General features: G+C 43.3%; 1 protein-coding gene across 1 annotated transcript in view; it reads left to right on the top strand.

Moving 5' to 3' along the window:
• Positions 1–23,265, top strand: part of LOC142583693 (kinesin-like protein KIF28) — an 89,891-nt gene extending 66,626 nt beyond the window's left edge. The window contains exons 20-24 of the mRNA XM_075694180.1: positions 3,905–4,030; positions 4,845–5,018; positions 8,948–9,028; positions 21,224–21,353; positions 23,213–23,265. Coding sequence (XP_075550295.1) covers positions 3,905–4,030; positions 4,845–5,018; positions 8,948–9,028; positions 21,224–21,353; positions 23,213–23,265 — 564 coding nt within the window. The remainder of the gene's footprint in view (positions 1–3,904; positions 4,031–4,844; positions 5,019–8,947; positions 9,029–21,223; positions 21,354–23,212) is intronic.
• The last annotated feature ends 370 nt before the right edge of the window (positions 23,266–23,635 follow it).

Here is a 23,635-nt window from a genome sequence, read left to right as displayed (position 1 = left end):
GTACGGCTTGTTCTACAGCAACGTCGATTACAGGCCACTAGATAATTGAACGTGCCACCGCTTTTTCGAGAAGTTCACCTGTCGAAACCTTGTTCTCGTTTCGCTGATCGCTTTTATTTTAGTTATACTCAAACGTACGTGAGAAAGGGCTAAAACCACTTTTCTCAAGTTTTCAGGCACCGCAACCCTCTTTGTCCAAACACTTAAATCATTGTCAACGGTAAGCTCTAAGCGGAGCATTCTAAATGGCTGCAGCTCACTTGGAACACAATTTCACCAACCATACCAGATCACGTTTCTTATGGTCGCTAGGAACCTATGACGGTCTGTTTTCCGTTCAATGTCTTTGGCTTTGAGCGGCGACTCAGCGATGGCGGAAAAATAGTTGAATGTCTTTGTGCACATTGCACAAATCGAGAGCTCTTTCATTAGTCATCAGTATCTTGCACGTATGGCGCGTATACACATTGAGCGGAGGACCACATTGACGTGACAAGTGCCGTTTCTTCACTTTCCGTAGCAAGTGATGTAGTGGCTCTAACACCATTGCCAGGATTGGAAGGAACTTGGAAAAAGAACTTAACGAGCCTAAAAACGTTTTTGTTGTGTCCCGCTGACTGACTTGTGCACGTTCTTTATGGCCAACACTTTGTCTTCAGTCGAATGCAGACTGTGCTTCTGAATTTGGTGTCCCAAATATGCTACCCTTTGTTGAAACAGGTTGCACTTTCTGGCTACCGTCTACTCAGGCTTAAGAGCACTTTCTAGACTCTTTCCCCGCGCTACTCGTATGTTTCGCCAGTTATGACATCGTCCAAAAAGCAGGCAGTTCGCGCCAAGCCGCCCAGGATTTGGCCACTTAGTGCTTGGAATGCGGCAGGCCCGCATGCTATGCAATAAAGCGAACGCTTGAGCGTAAAAAAGGCCGAACTGCGTGTTTTCAGTCAGCACTTGTTCTTGCTCACATAATTCAGGCTGCAGATAGCTTTTGAAAGCTGAGTGGCTGAGAAGGCGGTTCGACCTTACAATGCAGTTAAAATATTCTGGTGTAAGGTCAGATGGTATTCCATTCCCACCTTCCACCTTCCGTTTCCGGATTGACAGCGACACGACAGTCACCACACAGCCATAGCGGTTTATCTTTTTTTCAGGCACAATAACGAGTTATGCCACTCAAGCTATGTGCCTTACTCGGTAAACTCCTTGCTCTTCCATATTATCTAAATTGTGCTCCGCCTGCTCGAGAGGAGCATATGGCACTGGTCACACCTCACAAAGACAGGGCTGAACAATTCTTTGAGCTTAATACCGGCTGTAAAGCCTTTGATACCGTTATAAAGAGGTTAAACACCTCATAGTATTTTTTGCTTAGCGGTGCTTCCTTGTGCAGAGACTTCATACCTTCGTGCCGCCAAACCTTGATTTTGTTCAGCCAGTCCCGACCAAGCATTATTGGCACCCTTGTGCCTTCGGTATTATATGCTATACTAGCGGCAACGAATTGTTTCATCATAATATAGAACAACAGCAAATATAATCCCATTCATGGCGACAGGCATGCCATTGTAAGTTTACATTTACTTCTCTGAAGGTAACATTGGGGATGTGCTTTACACGCTCAGCTTCGAACGCAACTGAGCATGGCAGCACCAGTATCCAACTTCATGGTTACTTATTTTCTATTTCACTTTAACGTATCCACATAAGCAAGTACGCTCAAACTTCTGTCGGTGTAACATAACGTCAGTAATTTATTTTCCACGCCATATTGATAAGCTGAATAACTACATCGCTTTTACACATTTTAGCTTACAGCCCTTTCTTCCGACATTTGTAGAAAGTGAAGGTTCGTGGACCCAGAGACTCATATACCCATAGGCAAGACATGGACAGGACAAACATTATCAACTACAGATAGCACTGAACTATTTGTATAGTGGCCGACGCAGCCCACTGCTCATGTGAGTTGCTACAACGCGTGCCCTCACTAACGATACCATGAGTTTTTTAAGGTGGTCACTCACCGTACTTGGTGACGAGGTCGGAAGAATCGGCGCTTGCAAAGTTCCAGCGCACTTTATACGACGAAATCGTACAGGCGGCCAGCGCACTAGCAGACCCGGAAGTGCTCGCGCGACAGCACGGCAGGCCCACACTGACACCAACGCGCCACCGCAGCCACGACCCCTGTATGCGGGTTGTTCCGGACCCTTTCATGCGGCTGGCCCGAACATCGCACTCTCGACCAGGGTCCCCTGCTACCATCGGGCTAGAACGCTCGTTCACTGCAGGAGGAGCATCGGCCCATTCTGTCTGGTCCACACCTTATCTCAGGCCAGGAACACTGGTTCATCGCAGGACACGGCAGTCGCGTCTCGGCTGGTCTGGTAGCTCTGGCTCGGACCATCTTTGGCCTCAGGCTGAACGCGTACAGGTCATGGCTAGCCGGGAAGCGCTAGCTCAGCCGGGTTCTGTTCAGAGAGCCGCGAGTTTCCATGCAAGTTTGTCTCCAGCGCACGCATCCACTTCTTCATGGCTTTTGTTGGCTCCTTCCATGTTGCCGCACTAGTTTCTTACTAAAGAAGGTACTAATCACGAATAGACATCTTACTGGCACATGGTTTCCTGCAATGACACAGAGCTTCAGCCTTAGGCCACGCTCCTTTTAGAGTCTTCACTCTTACGTACTTGCCAGTACTTGACTTTTGAGGCTGCGCTGTTACCTATTTTTGCCAGTGAATGCCGGAGAAGTCAGCTGCAACAACAGCTCTAATCCTCGAAGCCATTTGCTCCTACCTTTAGTGGCTGTTACCATTGCCACCACGGTCATGCCAATGCACTCTTAGGTCAGTTTGATGTCTGGCGTGGCTAGCTATCGGCAGATTATGGCATCGGCCTGAAGAACAGAAATTAGTTGGTCACGAAGAGCTTCCTCTAGAAATAAACGGAAATTGCACGGCGCTGCCATTTTCCTTGAGAGCCACGATGATGCCTTCCACGCTTTCATGCTGCTCTTGTTTTGCTTTGGTGAAAGTTATAACTTTCCGTTACAATGGAGCTCCTAGGAGTGTAATGTATTTGCTGTGCGCCCACTTCATCCTTGAAGGCACGTTGCTGGACATACTCAGCAGAAGCAAGCTCCGGAGTGCCACGTACGGCTTTTCGTCAAAGGGTGTTAAGAACACCAACAGCTTCTTTTCTTCGGAAATGTCGTTGGCGGCGATGAAACACCCAAATCAATTGATGTTTACTTCGAAGTCTCCAGTGTCTCAAATAAACGGCTGAATCTTGCCAAGAGTAGTACCAGACGTAGCTGTCTTGATTGTGTCTGGGCGGGTTCCGTGCTCATCGCGAATATGTTATGGCGTTATGGATGTCAGTGGATGTCAATGGATGTTAATGCATGTCACAACATTCTTCCAGAAGGGCTTTATTTTCTCAGCAGCAAGCTGCCAACATCAAAGCAACACTACCCATTCGACAACGTATGGCAGGAATATATATGCAAAAGAAACAGTATTGCAAATGCGCAGAACGAACATTTCAATACAGAAGCATTGATTACCTTCTCTTGGCGCGAGCATTGTTTGCGCGCTATTGATGCAACAAACATGTGAACAGCCGTCAAGGTGGAAGCAGCGCGGAAGTCCTGGAGGTGTTTTTGAGGCTGCTAGCAATTATTATAGTGATGATGAGAGCGCGAAGGCGTCGCATATTGGTCCCGACCTATCACTAAGATTAGCTTGTGGCGGCGTTCTCGAAAAAGCATCCTCCGTGATTTATCGCCCCCTTTCGGCCACCAAGATTTACACAATACGTTTTTAATTTTTATATCATAAATGTACATAGAAAATATGAATTCATATTTAACGAAATAATTTATGGTGTTATTTATTCCTTTCAGGATATAAGGTGTAAATATCGTATGTTCAAAGACCAAGAGGACACAGCCACGGAGGCGGTCTCCGGTACTTCGGACCCAGATTTCAACCACACGAAAAGCTTTGCCTACCGGCCAGCTACTGTGGAGGTATAAATAGGGACATTGCAAACCACGAGCGCATCTTTGTTTTTTCTCAGCGAATCTCTTAAGTGGCTTTGTGTGCTCTTACATTTGCTCTGCAGTGAATTGGTATGTGCCTTTAAATTAGCAACCCTTGGTTCATTAATGAACCTCAAACTTTTGCAATTTTTAAATGTTTATTCACGGAACTATGCCCGTCGTCGGTCATCTCATACAAGAAATAATGAAGCAGCTTGACAGGACCTAGCCCACAAATGCAAGACAGTACAGTCAGATCCTCCCCGCTGACATTTACTATGAGAGCTTCAACAGTGGCAACGTAGTAAAAAAAAGAAACACGTTAATTAACAGTGAATAAACGGATATAACTATTCAATATATTGCAATATACCTAATTTGTAGTTGCATGGAACACTGCAGACAATAAATTCTACGCTAATAAGAACAATTTCACAAGAGAGGAGAATGCAAATAAATTACCATAGCATTTTTTCCTAACAGTTTGCTTATGTATGTTCAGTATGATAATAACATCGCAACCAAATGTTTTCTAATTGTAGACGTTTGAACCTTCCTAATTCTGTTCATAAGATGAGCGCACACCCGAAAGAATCAAATAAATCCTTCATTCAGGTGGCACAACCTTTACAGCTCCTTGGAATTATGCTGAACAAAAAATTATTATCTTGTAAGTGGTGGCTTCTAGACTACTTCAATCTGTCGGCGATATTCAATGCAAGAATAAGTATTTCCCCGCCATTTGGTCACTCAGTAGCACTTTCCCTCTTTTTTTCATACACTCTGCCCTTGGCATGAACAGCTGGTGGAGTACCTCTCGGATTCGTACGTGGCCATTTCAGTTTGGGGAATCCAGACGACACCGGTACCAGCTGAAGGCATCCGTCCCAAAGGAAGGGCACTCAAGAAGAACTTTCAAGAGGACCTCATCAACCAGACCAACGTGCTTATGAATGGGTTCCGTATCAACGGCAGGGTAAGCACGCCAAGTGAACAGACTCAAGAAATACTATCGTAGTACATGAGTCATCCAAAACACGGGCGCCCTAAGTGCTTAGGCTATATTAAAAATGCTTCTCATTCTAGAATTAAAAGTAAACGCAATAATGCTCCTAGCTCCGCGCCCAACTATTGCTCCTGTATGGTGACGCGTTCGCAGCAAGACTTTCGCAGTTTACTAAATGATGAGCGAGTCGGAACGGATTCTTTTTATGAAAAAGGAGAAGAAATTGAAGCGAGGATGCAACGAGGAGCTATGGACAATTATGAGTTGAGAGAGTCGTGCGCTATGTCTTTGCCCTTTCTTGCTTCCATTCCTTCGGCTTCTTGAATAAGTTCCGCCCTTAGAATAGATATTTTTCGTGTTCAGCCTAGCCGTAAAACGGTTTTGCATTGAAGGACTCAGTCGCTGAAAGACCGCACAAAAGCTTGCAGGGAAGAGGCGAACAGAAGTGAGGTCTACAAAGAATGAACGGTTTACTGGAAGAATTATGTTCAGGGCCGCTAAATGTAGCATCCTGCCCTAGCAGACCTTTGCAGGAAATTATTACACCTCTTATACCGTTTACTATCCTCTTCTCTGATGTACATATGGGAACGTTTTGCCTTTACGGCGGAGGACGCAGTTTGTTGGTTGAATGTCCCACAATTCCAGCTGCGTTAACTTCAGGACGCTGTTGAAGAAAGCATTTGCAGTATCTGATCGTAACGGTAAAAAGAAAGACCAAAGACTGGCGGGATTCCTAGCGCAGCCGAGAACGGCTATCGCTTTATCGACATTATACCTTAACTGCACATAGAAACGCGTATACAGACAGTGATGGACCCCGTGTGTGGCTGGCTGGCTGGCTACGCGTACTTGGTAATCCTTATGAAAATGGGACGGGTGGTGGGTGCCACCCAGCTCACTGTTTTCACCGGTCCCCTAGGCCTCTCACCACCCCTTAACATTCCTGTTCTGTTCAACACAGCCACTGAATCTACCATTAATTTACACATTTACACATTTACACACGAACGCGTAGCATGAATACAGTGTGAAGAAAAGTAAATAAACAATGCCGTCTGCTAAGAAGAGATGTCAACCACTTTCATTTCTAGTCACTGTACAAATTCTGCCAATAAATACATTAATAAATAAAATGCAATAGTTGTGCAACAGCTAGGATTTACATGTTAGGGGCAAACAGAATTTAGTGTACACGTTGCAGAACTTTCTCAACACATCAGGCTAATATGACATAGTCAGGAAACTCCTTCCTTTCCTATCAGTAGTACTTCCAGAAACAATACTGTTCTGAAAAACTCATTTGTCATTTGAGATGGTTCAATATACTTGGCTATGAGCTATGTGTGGATGTTTAATTTGTTTACATATTGAAATACTTGCGTTTATAAACAAGCAAGTGTCCAATAATAATGAAGCAAGCATATTTCAGTCGCTAACACCTAGTACGCAACTTTGCACACAAGGCATGAGTCTTAAAATAATTTCCGCTTTTAGAATAATGCAGATTTCACTCTGTGTCGCTCTTCTAAGTCAGCCCTCCTCCAGTGGCATTCTGCTTTTCTCTGTCACACGTTCAATCCGTTTCTTCAATTATCTTTAGACGTGAATGACTTGGGTAGGGCAACTATGCATTCATCTATTTATGCATAGTGACTGGAACGTGTTAATAAAACATGTATAGTAGTTTGTGTTATATAAACACCCCGTATGAATGAATAACAACGATAGCCGTATTTATTCGGAAAAATTTGCTTCCTCAGATACCGTCTCCTAGATCTTAACAACAAAACCTGGCTATTTGTGGTAACCTAAGACATTGTTCTTTTTATTTCATTGTTTGACGATCAAATATAGTTTCCTAACTGGCTTCCTACCCACACATCTGACATGTGCGCTCTTTCTCCGCCTTTCACTTTACATTGAAGAAACTTTTCTCTACCGCTGCCCACGCCATTAACATAATCCTCAAACAATAATTTTTCACACTCTTTCTAGGAACAGCCCAATGTATTAACTATAAGCCAACCGCATTCCGGCCATGCATTTATTTGGAAGTTGTCTTTATGTTCATAGACCCCTTGCCCCAGGGCCGAGAAGCCAAGCGGAACTATCACTGGCTAACCCCTCTGTCTTTCTATACACCCCTTCTCTCTCTCTCTACCACCATGTGAAACTTACTCAATGAGCTATTCAAAAACGTGTCTTGACGCACAGCAGTTCGGCGACCTTTCTAAGTTGAGGGCAGCTTTACTTTTAGACTGAAGTAGGTCCTGCCCTTTAACAGTGCTCTAGAATTCCGGTGACACGTGGTTGCTCGTGTGGCGCGAGTGCCACTCTCGTGACCAGGTCCTATAGGGATGTGCACCCTGTGTGATCGTACTGGTTGCGCTGGACGTTGAAACTCGCTCTGACGATGGCTTCAGAGCATCGTGCACTGCGCGTAACGTCTTCTACAAGAAATGGTTCCTGCGCTCGCTTGACTATGTTGGTTGGCGCTGCTGTGAGCAAGAAAAGCTTTAGCGTATGGTGGCTGTGGAGCATACGAGTATCCCAGCAACATGAAGGCGCCTATCAAGCGTGACATTTATTCGCGAAAAGCAACGTATGAAGGCTAAATTATCTGCTTGCGTGGAACAATGCATCAGACAAAATGGTAACATTATATACGGTTCCTACGCTATGTATTCGTCTTGTAGGTAACACTTGTCGTAACATGGTCGCCTATAAGTACAGCACCTCAGATTACGTGTACCAGACAGACAGAAATGACTTAGAGAAAAATCATAGACGTCGCACTTAGCTAGTATGCTCTCAACTGATATTCTGCCAAGGGAGAAAAAGGCAAGGGGTCAACAAACTGATGCAAGACGATGACGAGGAGAGGAGCATGGGATTCACATATACCATAGACCTTTATCACAATGGTTTATTTAAAGTCTGGAGCCCAGTTGGGTTTTGTTGGAATGCTTTAAAATAGCTCCTGAAGCTGTTGCTACTGAGCGGCCACACATTGCGGAGAGAAGAATGCTTTCCGACACTGTTTTCTTGCCAATGCCTGCTAGCGTAGAAGCCATGAACTTTCGCTGGGACATGTAGAGAAGGCTGCAGCGAAACAGATGTTCTACAGTCGCGGGCACTCAGCAGCGTTCAGAGCACAGGCTGTGCGCGGTGCCGACAGGATGTGCATAGCCTTGAGCGAAGGCGACATATACTTGCTCGGTTTCGCTTGACTTTAACCACGAGACCAGAAGTCGTGCCAAAATCAATTTCCCGCAAGCAGCTCGGCCACTTGCCTGCTTGAACCCAGTAATTTACTATGCAGTATCACATAAGCCAAGTCATAATACGAACCCAATTGTTTATGCCATTTCGCCAGTACGATATCTTTAAAAGCATATTTAGCGCCAGCAAACAAGGACGGAAGGGAGACGACAACACAATGCGCTATGTCGTCGCAATGTCGTCTCCCTTCCGTCCTTGTTTACTGGCGCTAAATATGCTTTTAATTTACCAACACGCCGAACAAATGGCAATGATATCTTTAAGTCGACAGCTTTTGAAACCGCACTACAGCTAACATCAGCTTCCGCACCAGCTACCTTGTGGTGGGCTGAGTCTTAGGGTCCAGGTCTACATTGCAAAGTAATTGAGTGACCGTTCTACTGCGCAAGATTGTATACCTGTGCAACGTCTAACGCTAACACCTAATAATGACCTCTTCTATAGGTTGAGCGAATCAAAGGCTCGCAGTGCTGATTTTGTCTCAGAGTGTGCAGGCCATGTATGGGGTGTCAGGCAGCAGTCAAAGTGGCTTGTACAAGACATACAATTGTGAATAATGTTGTTCACAGATGGACCTGAAATATTATTTCTGGCATTTATTTTTCATTTCACAGAATGTCGATCCAAACAAGCAAAGCATCATCGTTGAGTTGCTACTCATGAAGAAGCAACAGGCCCGGCAAAACCAAAAACTGGTATGTGAAACATATTCTTACAAGACTCACTTGTGCGGTGTTTATCTGCTTATACATTGTGCAGTGAGAAATGTGAGCAAAACAAGCTAGGAATGTGGGTGTGATATAAGGAGCAAAAGCGGTAAATGAAGCCTTGGGCCCTCTGCTTTGTGGGTCCAATTTCACATCTCATACGTAGCTTGACCACAAGCGTTGGCTGTTAGCCAACGCTTGTGGCTAGTTTGGCACGGCTAGTACAACGCGCGCACAATAGCATTCACCCACTGTGGCTTGTTTAAGGTGCTCTTATAGATTTCATTTTAGGTTCATCGGTATGCTATCATATTGGATTTTTATACCAACTATGTTTCGATGCGATAGAAACGGTCTGGATCGAAAGAAATTTGGGCGAACATCAAGTCCTTATTGGTTCTATTTACAGGGCTCCTAACTCACCCGTAGATGTTATTTTGCAATTAAGAAAATTTATGGAGTCTAACATGCCTCAAGGCAATAACATTATACTTTTAGGTGATTTTAGCTTGGCCGGCATTGATTGGCCGACACTTTCACCGGGACAGACTGAGGTTTCAAGTTGTGACCAGCTTTTGGGGCTAGCTTTCTCTTTAGGCTTAACCCAGGTTGTGACAGATTATACAAGAATCTGTGAGACTAAGTCATCAATACTTTATTTAATTTTTCTGTCAAATTCTCTAATCCCATATCTAGACATATGTAAAACGGAAGATGGCCTTTCGGACCATAAAATGGTGCTAGCATTTCTAAGCTTAGGACCTAAACCATACCTATGTGCTCTTCATAAAACATTTTTGAAGTTTTCCTCTGCTGATGAAGTTGGTGTGTTAGACTTTTTAGAGCGTTCTTTCGACCATTTTGTTCATCTCTTTGAGTCAAATACTAGTACAGATAATTTATGGGACTACTACTTTGTAACGGTCATGGATTGCATTAAAAACTACATACCAAAGTACTATAAAAGAATTAAAAAGAAAAATCATTGGATTACAAGGGAAGTTATAGATCTAAAGAGAAGATTAAGGCGAAAACGTGGGGACTGTTCGAGGAATACAGCCCCCGATAAAATCTCAACACATGAACCATGACCTGAAATGCCTTATAAAAGAATCTAAAGACAAGTTTTATAATGTGACACTTACGAAGTTCCTTAAAGAGGTGCCGCAGAAGTTCTGGCAGTATGTCAACCCATCCACAAACCCGGTATCCTCAGAATCCTGCAGTACTACTGCAATGCAAGCTGATAATTTTAACGCTTACTTTTCATCCGTTTTTACTAAAGATAATGGTCATGCACCTCATGTAGCCTACACAGCTGCTAGACCACCCATTGCAGACATTGAAGTCAATGAACAAGGTGTTTTAAATCTTTTGCTGAATATTGATGTTAAGAAGAGCCCTGGTCCTGACGGCACTCCAAATGAGTTTTTACGTAGATATGCAGAATGGAACTCTAAATACCAAACTAAAATTTTTCAGTCCTCTGTTGATAATGGTTGCTTTCCGGTAGCATGGAAACGCGCAAAAATCATACCTATACACAGAAGTGGCAGTATTGCAGAAGTGGCAAATTATAGACCAATTTCTCTAAAGGCCAAAAGAGGCATATACAGTGCTAAAAAGCGGGCACGTCCTGTGCTACCGGGGCTTAGCGGAGAGAAGAGAACTAGGCGTCGGATTCCTGATTATTAAGAATATAGCTGGTAACATACAAGAATTCTGTAGCATTAACGAGAGGGTGGCAGGTCTTGTGGTGAAACTTTATAAGAGGAACATAATGAAGATTGTACAGGTCTACGCCCCTACATCCAGTCATGATGACCAGGAAGTCGAAAGACTCTATGAAGACGTGGAATCGGCGATGGGTAGAGTGAAAACTAAATACACTATACTAATGGACGACTTTAATGCCAAGGTAGGCAAGAAGCAGGCTGGAGACAAGGCAGTGGGGGAATATGGCATAGGCACTAGGAATATCAGGGGAGAGTTATTAGTAGAGTTTGCGGAACAGAATAATATGAGGATAATGAATACCTTCTTCCGCAAGCGGGATAGCCGAAAGTGGACGTGGAGGAGCCCGAACGGCGAGACTAGAAATGAAATAGACTTCATACTCTGCGCTAACCCTGGCATCATACAAGATGTGGACGTGCTCGGCAAGGTGCGCTGCAGTGACCACAGTATGGTAAGAACTCGAATTAGCCTAGACCTGAGAAGGGAACGGAAGAAACTGGTACATAAGAAGCCGATCAATGAGTTAGCGGTAAGAGGGAAAATAGAGGAATTCCAGATCAAGCTACAGAACAGGTATTCGGCTTTAACTCAGGAAGAGGACCTTAGTGTTGAAGCAATGAATGACTATCTTGTGGGCATCATTAAGGAGTGTGCAATGGAAGTCGGTGGTAACTCCGTTAGGCAGGATACCAGTAAACTATCGCAGGAGACGAAAGATCTGATCAAGAAACGCCAATGTATGAAAGCTTCTAACCCTACAGCTAGAATAGAACTGGCAGAACTTTCGAAGTTAATCAACAAGCGCAAGACAGCAGACATAAGGAAGTATAATATGGATAGAATTGAACATGCTCTCAGGAACGGAGGAAGCCTAAAAACAGTGAAGAAGAAACTAGGAATTGGCAAGAATCAGATGTATGCGTTACGAGACAAAACCGGCAATATCATCACTAATATGGATGAGATAGTTCAAGTGGCTGAGGAGTTCTATAGAGATTTATACAGTACCAATGGCACCCACGACGATAATGGAAGAGAAAATAGTCTAGAGGAACTCAAAATCCCACAGGTAACGCCGGAAGAAGTAAAGAAAGCCTTGGGAGATATGCAAAAGGGGAAGGCAGCTGAGTAGGATCAGGTAACAGCACATTTGTTGAAAGATGGTGGGCAGATTGTTCTAGACAAACTGGCCACCCTGTATACGCAATGCCTCATGACGTCGAGCGTACCGGAATCTTGAAAAAACGCTAACATAATCCTAATCCATAAGAAAGGGGATGCCAAAGACTTGAAAAATTATAGACCGATCAGCTCACTGTCCGTTGCCTACAAACTATTTACTATGGTAATCGCAATGGAATCAGGAACACCTTAGACTTCTGCCAAGCAAAGGACCAGGCAGGATTCCGTAAACGCTACTCAACAATAGATCATATTCACACTATCAATCAGGTGATAGAGAAATGTGCGGAATATAACCAACCCTTATATATAGCTTTCATTGATTACGAGAAAGCATTTGATTCTGTCGAAACCTCAGCAGTCATGGAGGCATTACGGAATCAGGGTGTAGACGAGCCGTATGTAAAAATACTGAAAGATATCTATAGCGGCTCCACAGCCACCATAGTCCTCCATAAAGAAAGCAACAAAATCCCAATAAAGAAAGGCGTCAGGCAGGGAGATACGATCTCTCCAATGCTATTCACAGCATGTTTACAGGAGGTATTCAGAGACCTGGATTGGGAAGAAATGGGGATAAAAGTTAATGGAGAATACCTTAGTAACTTGCGATTCGCTGATGATATTGCCTTACTTAGTAACTCAGGGGACCAACTGCAATGCATGCTCACTGACCTGGAGAGGCAAAGCAGAAGAGTGGGTCTAAAAATTAATCTGCAGAAATCTAAAGTAATGTTTAACAGTCTCGGAAGAGAACAGCAATTTACAATAGGCAGCGAGGCACTGGAAGTCGTAAGGGAATACATCTACTTAGGGCAGGTAGTGACTGCGGATCCGGATCATGAGACGGAAATAATCAGAAGAATAAGAATGGGCTGGGCTGCGTTTGGCAGGCATTCTCAGATCATGAACAGCAAGTTGCCATTATCCCTCAAGAGAAAAGTGTATAATAGCTGTGTCTTACCAGTACTCACCTACGGGGCAGAAACATGGAGGCTTACGAAAAGGGTTCTACTCAAATTGAGGACGACGCAACGAGCTATGGAAAAAAAAAATGATAGGTGTAACGTTAAGGGATAAGAAAAGAGCAGATTGGGTGAGGGAACAAACGCGAGTTAATGACATCTTAGTTGAAATCAAGAAAAAGAAATGGGCATGGGCAGGACATGTAATGAGGAGGGAAGATAACCGATGGTCATTAAGGGTTACGGACTGGATTCCAAGGGAAGGGAAGCCTAGCAGGGGGCGGCAGAAAGTTAGGTGGGCGGATGAGATTAAGAAGTTTGCAGGGACGGCATGGCCACAATTAGTACATGACCGGGGCGGTTTGAGAAATATGGGAGAGGCCTTTGCCCTGCAGTGGGTGTAACCAGGCTGATGATGATGATTATCTTACAAGCGCGTGTTCTAAGCTCCTCCCGCACATTATTTATAAACAATTAGTTTCTCACTTGGACAAATACAACTTGATTTTTCCTGGGCAGCATGGTTTCCGAAAACAGCTCTCAACAACCACCCAACTCATTGAAATTGTACAAGACCTCTCTGAAATGTTAAACTCCCGTGGTCAAACAGACATAATTTTCCTCGACTTTGCGAAAGCATTGGACAAAGTGTCCCAACCGAAGTTAATCATGAAAATTAATTATGTATTTCAGAGCCCCGCAATCACCCAGTGGTTTTCATCTTACCTTTCTTCTAGCGAACAATACGTTGATTTCGGGGGGTGCACATCACGCCCTTCCCGTGTTGTGTCGCGAGTTCCGCAAGGAAGTGTCCTAGGTCCTGTTTTATTTCTGATCGTTATAAATGACTTGCCCAGTAATATTAGTGTCCTCGTCAGACTGTTTGCTGATGATTGTGTGATGTGTAATAAAATTCGAGATAGTAATGATCAGGCCAATTTACAGTCTAGTCTGCCAATAATTAAAAATGGTGTGACGCCTGGCAGATGGAACTAAACGCAGCTAAGTCTGTTGTTATGTCCATAACGAGAAAGAAAAATTTTTTTGCTTTACCCTTACAATATAAATAGTATAACTATTAGCAGAGTCGATGAACATAAGTATCTAGGAATAACGTTCACTTCTGACCTCAGATGGAATCAACACATTGATGCTGTATGTGGTAAGGCCAGCAAAGCGCTCTGGAGCCTAAGACGGAATATAAGTTCGTCGACATCTGAGGTAAAAATTTTAGCCTATAAATCCTTAATACGTCCTATCATGGAGTATGCTAAAGCTATATGGGGATCCCTACACTAAATCCAACCAACAAAAGATTGATAGAATCCAGAGGTTAGCATCAAGTTTCATATTTAACAAGTATCGCTACTGCCAATCCCCCACTGAACTTTGTAAGCTTGCCGACTTACCTCCGCTAGATTTGCGTACCAGGTATGAGCGACTGAAACTAATTTACTTTATCATTAATGGTCACTTGCTTGTCGACAAACACAAGTTCTTCAAAATCTCGACAAATGAAATATCCAGACATCGTCATAGCCAGTACATCACACCCCCTCAAGTCAGAAATCATTCTTTTAAGTACAACTTTGTCCCGAGAGGTATTACGGAATGGAATGCGCTCCCCGACTCTGTCGTGTCGGCCTCATGCGTTGAGGAATTTTTACAATGTGTACACGTTATTCTTCTTGCCGCTAACTAATATGTATATCATAACTTTGCCAAAGGTGTATCTGTTTATTTTGTTTCTTATTTTTGGGGGGAAGTCGTAAGGTGCATAGAATTTAAACTGATTCGCGTCCCTGCTGAAATGTCTGCAGTTGTTCATTTACTTGCTTTTTGTTGTCATAGTGTATCCTTGTATGTGTTTGTATCTTCCACTCCTGTAATGGCCCTTCATGGGCTGGCAGTATTATTACATATTAAATAATAATAAAAAAACTGTGTGCAGTGACGTCGTGATCACGGTCAGAATACATAAAATACGTTTCGAGCAATTTCAGCTGCTTGCGCATTTCCCATATAGGACTAAGCATTGGTTGTTATAGTTAGAAAGCGCGCATCACTACCGCAAAATACTGCTACTCGATGTAATGCAGACTGCTACGCTGTCTGTGGATCCGATTCACTACCGCGGAGGCCACACTTCTATAAAGCTGAACGCAAAGAACCTTGAATGTCTCGTTTAGCTACTCCTTAGAAGACGACTTGAACACCTCATAAGTATTATCTTATCCTGTCACTTCACCAACACGGCATCTATAATAGCGAAGTTGTGTCATTGGGAAACTAATCCGATAAATTACCATGACAACGAGCGTCCCTATCAACTTTTTATTGTGTTGCTTATGTTCTCAGGCATTCTGGAAAATGGCTGGAGAAAAGCATTAAACCGTAAAGACCTTGTGGTGCAGGTGAGCTTTGAACTACGCATCTCCACACGATCCTTCCACGTATACACCCTAAATATAACAAAATTTTGGGAGGTACTTATATCCGCGTTACGCCGTCCGGCGTTAGGGCACCCAAATGTATGGCAGCAAAATTCATACGGACTCGACCCGTCGACCTCTGGTGGCAGTTGGATCCGCTACGTGTGGTGCTAATTAAGGCGAATTTATTGACCCATAGCTTTTGGTGGGAGTCGAACCGTCGATATCTGGTGGGAGTTGAATCCACGAGCTTTAGCGTTAATTAAGGTGAATTAGGCCGTCAACCTATAAGAACGCGTGAAGCCGAAGCGAAGAAGCGTCAGCACAACTTGTCGTGTTAATTAAAGTAACCTTCATTCGGGCACAGTTACTCAGGTTAGTAATAATATAGGCACTGTAGCGCACGACATTTGGGGGGAGTTGAACCCACTTGGAGATATGGGCGGACCGGCCGTATCTCTAAGTTGGATTCCAAATGCCATTGCCAACGTCGAGAGTTGAACCCATGACCTTTGGTGGGAGTCGAACCGAATTAGAGCTATGGCGAAGCAGCAAAATTTGCAAGTTGGATTTTAAGTGACATCGTGAATGTCGAGAGTCTAACCCACGACATCTAGTGGGAGTCAAGCTCTCGACGTTTGGTTGGAGTCAAATCCATGACCTGTAGGGTGAATTAAGACAAAAGAAATTAAGGCACAGTTAGTTAAGATATAGATAATTAAGGCACTCGCATCCACGACCTCTGGTGGAAGTGAAACCCTCTCCTTTTTGTGGGAGTGAACCCCCATGAAGATATAACAGGCCATAAAGGTCAAAAATCAAGCTGACTACCTTTGGTGTTAATTAAGGCTAAGTAAATTAAGGTAGAAGTGAGATAGAGTTCGTTAAGGCACTCGAACTCATGACCTTTGCTGGAAGTCAAACCCTCTACCTTTGGTGGGAGTCGAACCCACTTGGAGATTTGGGCAACATGGAGATATCTCCAAGTTGTATTCCACTCTACATCGTGAAGGTCGACAGTCAAACTCATGACCTTGGGAGGGAATCGAACTCTTGTCCTCTGGTGGTAGTCGAATCCACTTCCTTAATTGTTAATTAAGGCGAAGTTGATTAAGGCACTCAAACCCACGACCAATCTTCGTGGTAGGGACGAACTGGCTATACCTTCATGTTGGATCAATTGACATGATGAAGGACGACAGTCGAACTCACTACCGTTGGTGTTAATTAACCTGAAAGTAATTAAGCCACGTCTAAAAAAATTTAGTTGATTTGGGCAGTAGAACCCCAGATCATTGTTAGGAGTCAAACCTGCGTCCTTTGGCGTTAATTACGGCCAAGTTAATTATGGCAAGGCTACCTAATGCATACATTATTAATTTACTCTAAACCACGACGCATGCTGGGAGAAAGCAGTAATAGGACGTTACAACACATAAGAATGAAAATGCCAAGTAGTGTAGTGAATGTCTCGTGAACTTGTAGATTTTGGCCTTCATCCTGTTCATCGTATGGTAAGGTGACTGCCAAGTTTTTTTTTCTCCTGATTACTCAAGGTCTTTTAAGTGTTTTTACTTTCCATAATTATATAGCCTTAACATTAGCCTTAGGCATCGTGGTGTGCAATGTGTAATATATTGCCTGGCGAGCGGTTACTATTGTTCGTTGAGATGGCGGGTATGATGTATACCAGGCAGCCATGAAATCAGAACAAACAATGCACGCAAACATGGAATGTTTGTATTTACTCTCGGCAATATGTAAACGGAGATCGTTGGTACTTTGTTAGCCTTATTCCTCCGCAGAAGCTTTAGCGGCCCAACATGCAGCGAAACCACAACGCAATTTCAATATCCGAGCTCGATTACCCTGCATGCTCGTAAAATGTTTTCCGGTTAGTCTTTCCCACCCTTTAAAGCAGCGCACTGACTTTAGAGAGTTTCAGACATGTGTACAGAGCCAGATATCTCTGCTTTTCATTCTTTGGGTTTTATGTATACAGCCAGTCTGAGGCTGCCAAGAGCGCGGAAACACTGTGCACTGGCGCGCGTGCGCACCATCTAGCTTCGAATACAATGCTTGGAGGTATAACGCACATAGCGCATAGCTTCAGCATAGCATAGCGCATAGCTTCCGGACATGTGCTATAAAGCAGCCACCTCATCTCTGCTTACGCGTCTCACTTTGTGTTACGCTCGGCAACAGCAGCTTATCTCTGCCCCGCCCCATGCGCCAAGGTAGTCTGATATCGACAGGTAAATAAACAAAGCGGGTTCTTTGTTGTAGCTTCTTACAGCAGCTGCTCCTTGCGTTCTTGTCTACAATGCATGAATAAGCAATGACCTTTGGTCGCTTTGCACGAATGACCAGATAATACATCAATGGCCAATTGTCCTTCGAGATTGAAAATGTTCATAATATGAGCAATATTGCGACTTCCACGGAGCGCATGTTATCTATCAGTGTGTGGCGCTAAAAACGTTCTCGGTATACAGGTAAGAATCCGCCTGGGCTAATCCACAAACTATTTCCGATATGATGTAGATCTTAAACGTTACATAATATTTAGGGGTCTTAAGCGCCAACTGTGAAGCTATTTAAGAGACGATTAAAACAGAAGCTTAAAAGTTTGAGCTGCTGCATAAAATTGACTACTTCCAGCACATTGGATAGCGGTACGATAGCTGGGCACATACCCTGGCTCCACATACATCTGGCAACGCTTGAGTCTGATTCACAGAGGTTTCTCTTCGAAGTAATCGTATTTAAAGGGCAGAATAGTCAATATATGTCTAATTTCTCATAGAAATTTACATGGGGACGCTTGCAACTTCTGGCGAAGTACTCATGCGTTGTCACTTCGGAAATTTGCTCACAACAAGATGTGTTATGTTGGTGATGGTGCTGCTGACGCTTAATGAGGTGAAGTAAGCCTGGCATGCATCACCATGTCATTTTCTCGACCTGAGTATCTCAGACGTTGGTGAAACAGCCTTCCGTGAAACATGCATGAATTCGGTTTTTTTTTTAGAATAAGGCAATCATCAAGCTTATCACGGCCGTTTATGAACACTACGTCATGGAAGCTCCTGTGGAGGGATCGGGAGCAACCTCTTTTTCTTCTCACGAAACCTCTGGCATATGCAGACTGTGTTACATGCCACGCATTTCATCCTATAAGGCGCAAATCTTTAAATCATTAAACCGCCTTTTTCTTTTGCTGTGTCTTAAGTTAGCGTACGCGGCTATTACGAATGTTTATTACAAAGCTTGGGTAACTGCGGAACAACCTTGAAACTGATGACACTAGGTCAACTTCCCTGCGGCTATGTCCCTTGAGTTAACTTCTCTGCGAATCTGTTCCTTAGGAACACAAGGTACACATGGAGCCTTGTGTAGCTTTCGAAATCTGATGCAATTATTGGCGCTCCTAGTTCTTGCAAATACGCTAAGTTCACGCGAAGCTTAGGCGTATATATAGTAATTCAGGCGCTTCAGTCAGGAAGTCTTTTGATTGAGACTTCTGTTTACGATTGACGAGCAACATTCACAAATAATAGGACTTACAACATGACAGTCCTGCTAACTGAAGAAAGGCTTCTGCATAAGAAGGTTCTCACTTACAGCCAGCTCTGCAATGTATGGATAACGTTCTGCTTTTCTTATTTATATAGATGAGCTAATGGCGCAGAAAGCTCTCATCTCTCCTTTATCAGGAGCGGAGCACCGTAAACGTTTAACGTTACCAGAGAGTGTGGGTGTTTTGTCGGATTTCACTAGCAGCAAACGCTTCGTCTAGCAGAACGCTTTGCTTTACTAGGCACGAGTGACCAACTATTACATCCGGTGAATTTAGCACTTTAAAACGTGTGCAAACTGCTGCATTGGCCAATGTATGCAGGACTTAGTTTAGAAATAAACGCAGAAGACCATTTACCGCAGCTTGTAAACCAACATGCGTTAGTGTTAGTTCATAACTGAACAATTATTAGCGCACTTCTAAAGCACACATAAAAGCTTAAGAACGCATTGCATATGCTTGCTGTTTGCACATTAGTGAGTGATGTAGAAGGTTCTACTACTCCCCAGCAGCTATAAAGTATAATCGGGTTCACAACTAGCAACAAGTTTAACGAATGGCTCATCAATGCCTGCCATAATATATATTATACAACACGGCACACCACGTACAGCTGCGTACAGCTGCGTACTGCATACAGCTGTAGATCTGCGTACAGGTGCGACGACAAAGTAAATTGCCAGCGTTGTCACAAGCGTGCCAACCATAAGATTAGCGCATCTATTGCCAGGTAGAAAAACGAAATCGCGAAGGCTTGCCGCCAAACAGGCCTCTCGTGCCATACAGCTTCACGTGCAGTATAATTCTAACACAGACGTAGTCGCAGGTCTTGGCTTGTAGTTGCTCACTAACGCACGCTAATGATGAATTTGAGGGGACTTCTCAAGACATGATATATGGCATTTGTTCTTCTGTTTATATTCACAGATTATTGTGGTCGTTTTATAAAGGCCTGTATAAAGAAAGAATGCATTTAGCCGACAGAGCTTTCGGTTGTCCACTCTAGGGGAGGATAGGAAAGGAGGAAGTGCGAATAAAAAAAAATAAGAGGAAAGAAGTGTCACTGCACACATACGAGTAATTGCCCACGCTTGATCTGTACCAGTGCCCACTCTTTCAACCCCTCTCTCCGACCGTTTTTCAACCGGCCCGCCTTTTTTTTGGTGGGAGGCAATGCTCCTGTTTGACCTATGGCTCATAATCCCTTTTACGAAACGCTTCTCCACTTCCAATGAAGTGGTTAATTGAAGGAGTTAGCAGTACGGCATACGCTGTAGGTGTTCGTGTCGATACAATAAATTACCCACAATGTAACTTTCTACAATTTTATGAACTTAGTCAATCCGTACATAGTACAAGCAGGATTTTACGATAGGTGTGTACCTTCCAGTCTTGATGCTGGAACACGGAAACCGTGGTTTGTCAAACTCAATTTACACGATCTGCCTAATTCCGCAGAGGAGAATAACATCACTGAGCCACAACCGATTGCACAGCCAGCAGCTTATCGGTTTCGTTCTGTTTATGCGGCGCGATTGGGCGGCACGGAGGTACCTAAGGGTCGTCCGCTGAATTGGTTCGTCGTGTGAATGGCGCTTTAGCGCGCAAAGCCCGAAAGCGCTTTTGCGTTTTTATCAAATTAGTGGTACTCGGTAATAGGTTCGTTGACATTTTGGGCGTATTCACTTTGTTTTTTATGCAACGAAACAGTGTTTATGCAGCCTCTTGGGGCGAAATTTGAGCAGGCCATTGTCGAAAAACTTTTATATTTGTGATTTGGCGATTGTCCGCCGTAACGGAGTGGGTTATTGACCATTCCGTAGAGAAACGATTGAAACTGAGGCTTTGAGATACTGTGCACTGTGTATTCCTGCACGTGTCTGCATCTGGAGCCGACACTGTGTGTACCTAAGGAGTACCAGCACAAACTAGGACAGTACCCCCACAAATATTCTTATATTGCCCGTTCTTTCCTTATTTTTTTCTCTGTCATCTTTCACGTGCAATAACACTTTCCCAGTACACGTTAGCGAAGCGGTACAAACCTCTCCTCAACCATCCTGTTTATTTTTTTACTTTTAGCTCGTTCTGTTTATCTTATCACACCGCGATGGCTTCATGGAAATGTTACAATATGTAGCGCTGCTGCTTCAATTGTTCTTTGATATTTGTCTACCACACAGAGATATTAGAAAACCTTTGAAGTTGGGGACGAATGCTGTGGAAAATATGATTAACACAATTCAACAGTGATGCCGTTATGCGAGTGACGGTTGGCTCCACGCAGGAAAACCTGAGGCGATTGGTTGAGTCAGCGGAATCGCAGCACCAGAAACGAGTTCCCGTCAGTGTTGTGAAAGATCTACTTCTGGTGTCTTCGGCAGAGGCGGCTGAACAGCTGCTGTCTAAGCTCGAAGGTGTGTAAAATTACCTTATTCTCACCTACAGTGCGCAGCTATATAATATAGATTGCTACAATCCGTTCTCCGTTTTCTTGCTCTACAATGGAATTATCGTATATCGCTTTCAACAACAGGAAAGTAATCTTCACGTCAGTTCTCTCAATCTTTATTTTGTCTGCATTTTAAATGCTTCGCTAAAATATCGGGGAATGCATTCCGTTACTGCAAGACACCTAATTCCTGGTCCACGTACTACAGTATTTCAGATGCTTCTTTATCTGCTTCATAAGCCATTTTATCAAAAAATATCTTGACCAATTTAAATTTGCTATCAACAGCTCAATACTGGGTTCTCACTTCAGAGTTGAAGCTTCTACGTAAGTTTTTTTGCCGTACATGAAGTCAGTGCGTTTTGTGCTAGCTTGAAAGCTCATCCAATGTCTGATGAGCATTTCCAAAGTATAGGTACAATAATGGTGTACACCAAGGCGTGGCTTTTCTCAGCAGCAAACAGATACATTCAACTGCCCCATTAAGGTATTGTCCGTATTTCTAATGTAACGGTAAATGTGTTGTTTAGTAGAATCATATTGTCACTTATTAGCAGAACGATCATCTTACTTTTCGTTGTATTATGCTTCTCAGGGGATCCACCTGACAGTCTTGAATTTCGGCACCTCTTCCTGTATTAGTCTAGCACTTAATAACGTAATGTCATGCCCGGCAGGAAAAAAAAGAGACAAGAAAATAGTGCACCATGTACAAATTAGTCAGTCTAAGCCATTTTGTTGCGCCAAATTTTGAATGCATTTCAAATTTATAGGCACCTGGAACCACCTAGCAATAGACAGTGTCGAGCATGACATAAACGCGTTAACGCATAAGTTGAAATCTTCAAAGGGGAAAAAGGATAATGAAAGGATTCGTGAAAGTGCGTGAGTAGATTTAGCGTTCAGCTTCAGTTTGTTTATATATTAGTATTGGGCGCATCCATCTTTCGCATGTAATTAGGCACTTTAATGCGAATGGAAATATTTCCTATGGCGGATATGTAATTGGTGAGATGTTTTTCATGCTATGAAGATTATTATAATTATGATAACTGCAATAACGAAAGCGAGAGCGTTGTGACATATATCGGTACACAGTGTTTCGTCAAAGAGCTCAACATATACAATCTCTTCATGCTGCTCTTGACAGATCTTCTCTGTATATATATATATATATATATATATATATATATATATATATATATTTCGATACACCTATGTGTACGTTCACTTCAAAAAGACGTGTCTGTTCGTTTCACGGACCAACCCAGATATTTTCGATGATTTTTCATAATTGAAGAGTGGCACATATTCCGTGACTATATCCTAATGACCAAAGTTGGCACCGAAGAGGCCCATTAACGGGTGGCAGTTATCTAGTGCCCATACCAATTGACTCAAGTTGATCCGACGATTGGTTATGAAGTCGATTTGCTCAACACAAAAGTTCGATGCTGTGCGCATTAGACCATGAACTACCAAGTGACGGAACTTTGCGTGGGAGAGGCTAAGCAAGAAAAGGTTGACACACCGTAAACGGCGTGAAGTTCACAATAAATGATAATCACATTAAAGCATGAACAAAGTAAAATATTAGCCAGCTGGAATAGCTACGACGCTTGATGATTTCTATAAAAAAATTTTGTTTAGAGGAACTTGCCCTGTGACATATGTGTATTTAAATAAAAGCGTTGAGGCCTTTCTCATGTGGAAACTGCAGTAGTGATGTAGCGAACCTATGACAGTTGCAGTTTTTAGTTCTGTTAAAATACATGTTTTGTTTACCAGAATACTTTTGTATTGACCTTATTCGCTGTTCTGCAGGTTTTGGTGACACTGAACGAGTGAAGGGATCCTCGACGTGCACACTTTCGTGACCTGTGTCCCAGTGCATTATCTGCACTCGGTAATTATTTGCAAAGCAGGACGCTCGTGTGCCTACGGTAGGTGTGGCGTTCCTTGCTCCTGCGACAAAGAAGCCACGGAAGGAAGTCGGGACAACCATCGTCACTTTGGCGTTTTTATATTTCATTTTGAGAATGTGCCGAAATTCTACGCAGGTACGGTATACAATGCTTCAACTCTTTCCCGCAACGACGTTCATATGAGAAAAGGTGCGGAACTTGGGCGTACATGCCGCAGTTAAAAGAAAGACACACTCCTTTGTCTTCATGAGGAAACATTTAAATATATTGTCTCGATGAGAAGGAGAAAAAATACTTCATCATTTTTTTTGTTCTTTTCATT

This window comes from Dermacentor variabilis, chromosome 5 (assembly GCF_050947875.1).
Source record: "Dermacentor variabilis isolate Ectoservices chromosome 5, ASM5094787v1, whole genome shotgun sequence".
NCBI classification, from domain to species: Eukaryota; Metazoa; Arthropoda; class Arachnida; order Ixodida; family Ixodidae; genus Dermacentor; species Dermacentor variabilis.
This window is presented reverse-complemented; position numbering and strand designations above follow the sequence as displayed.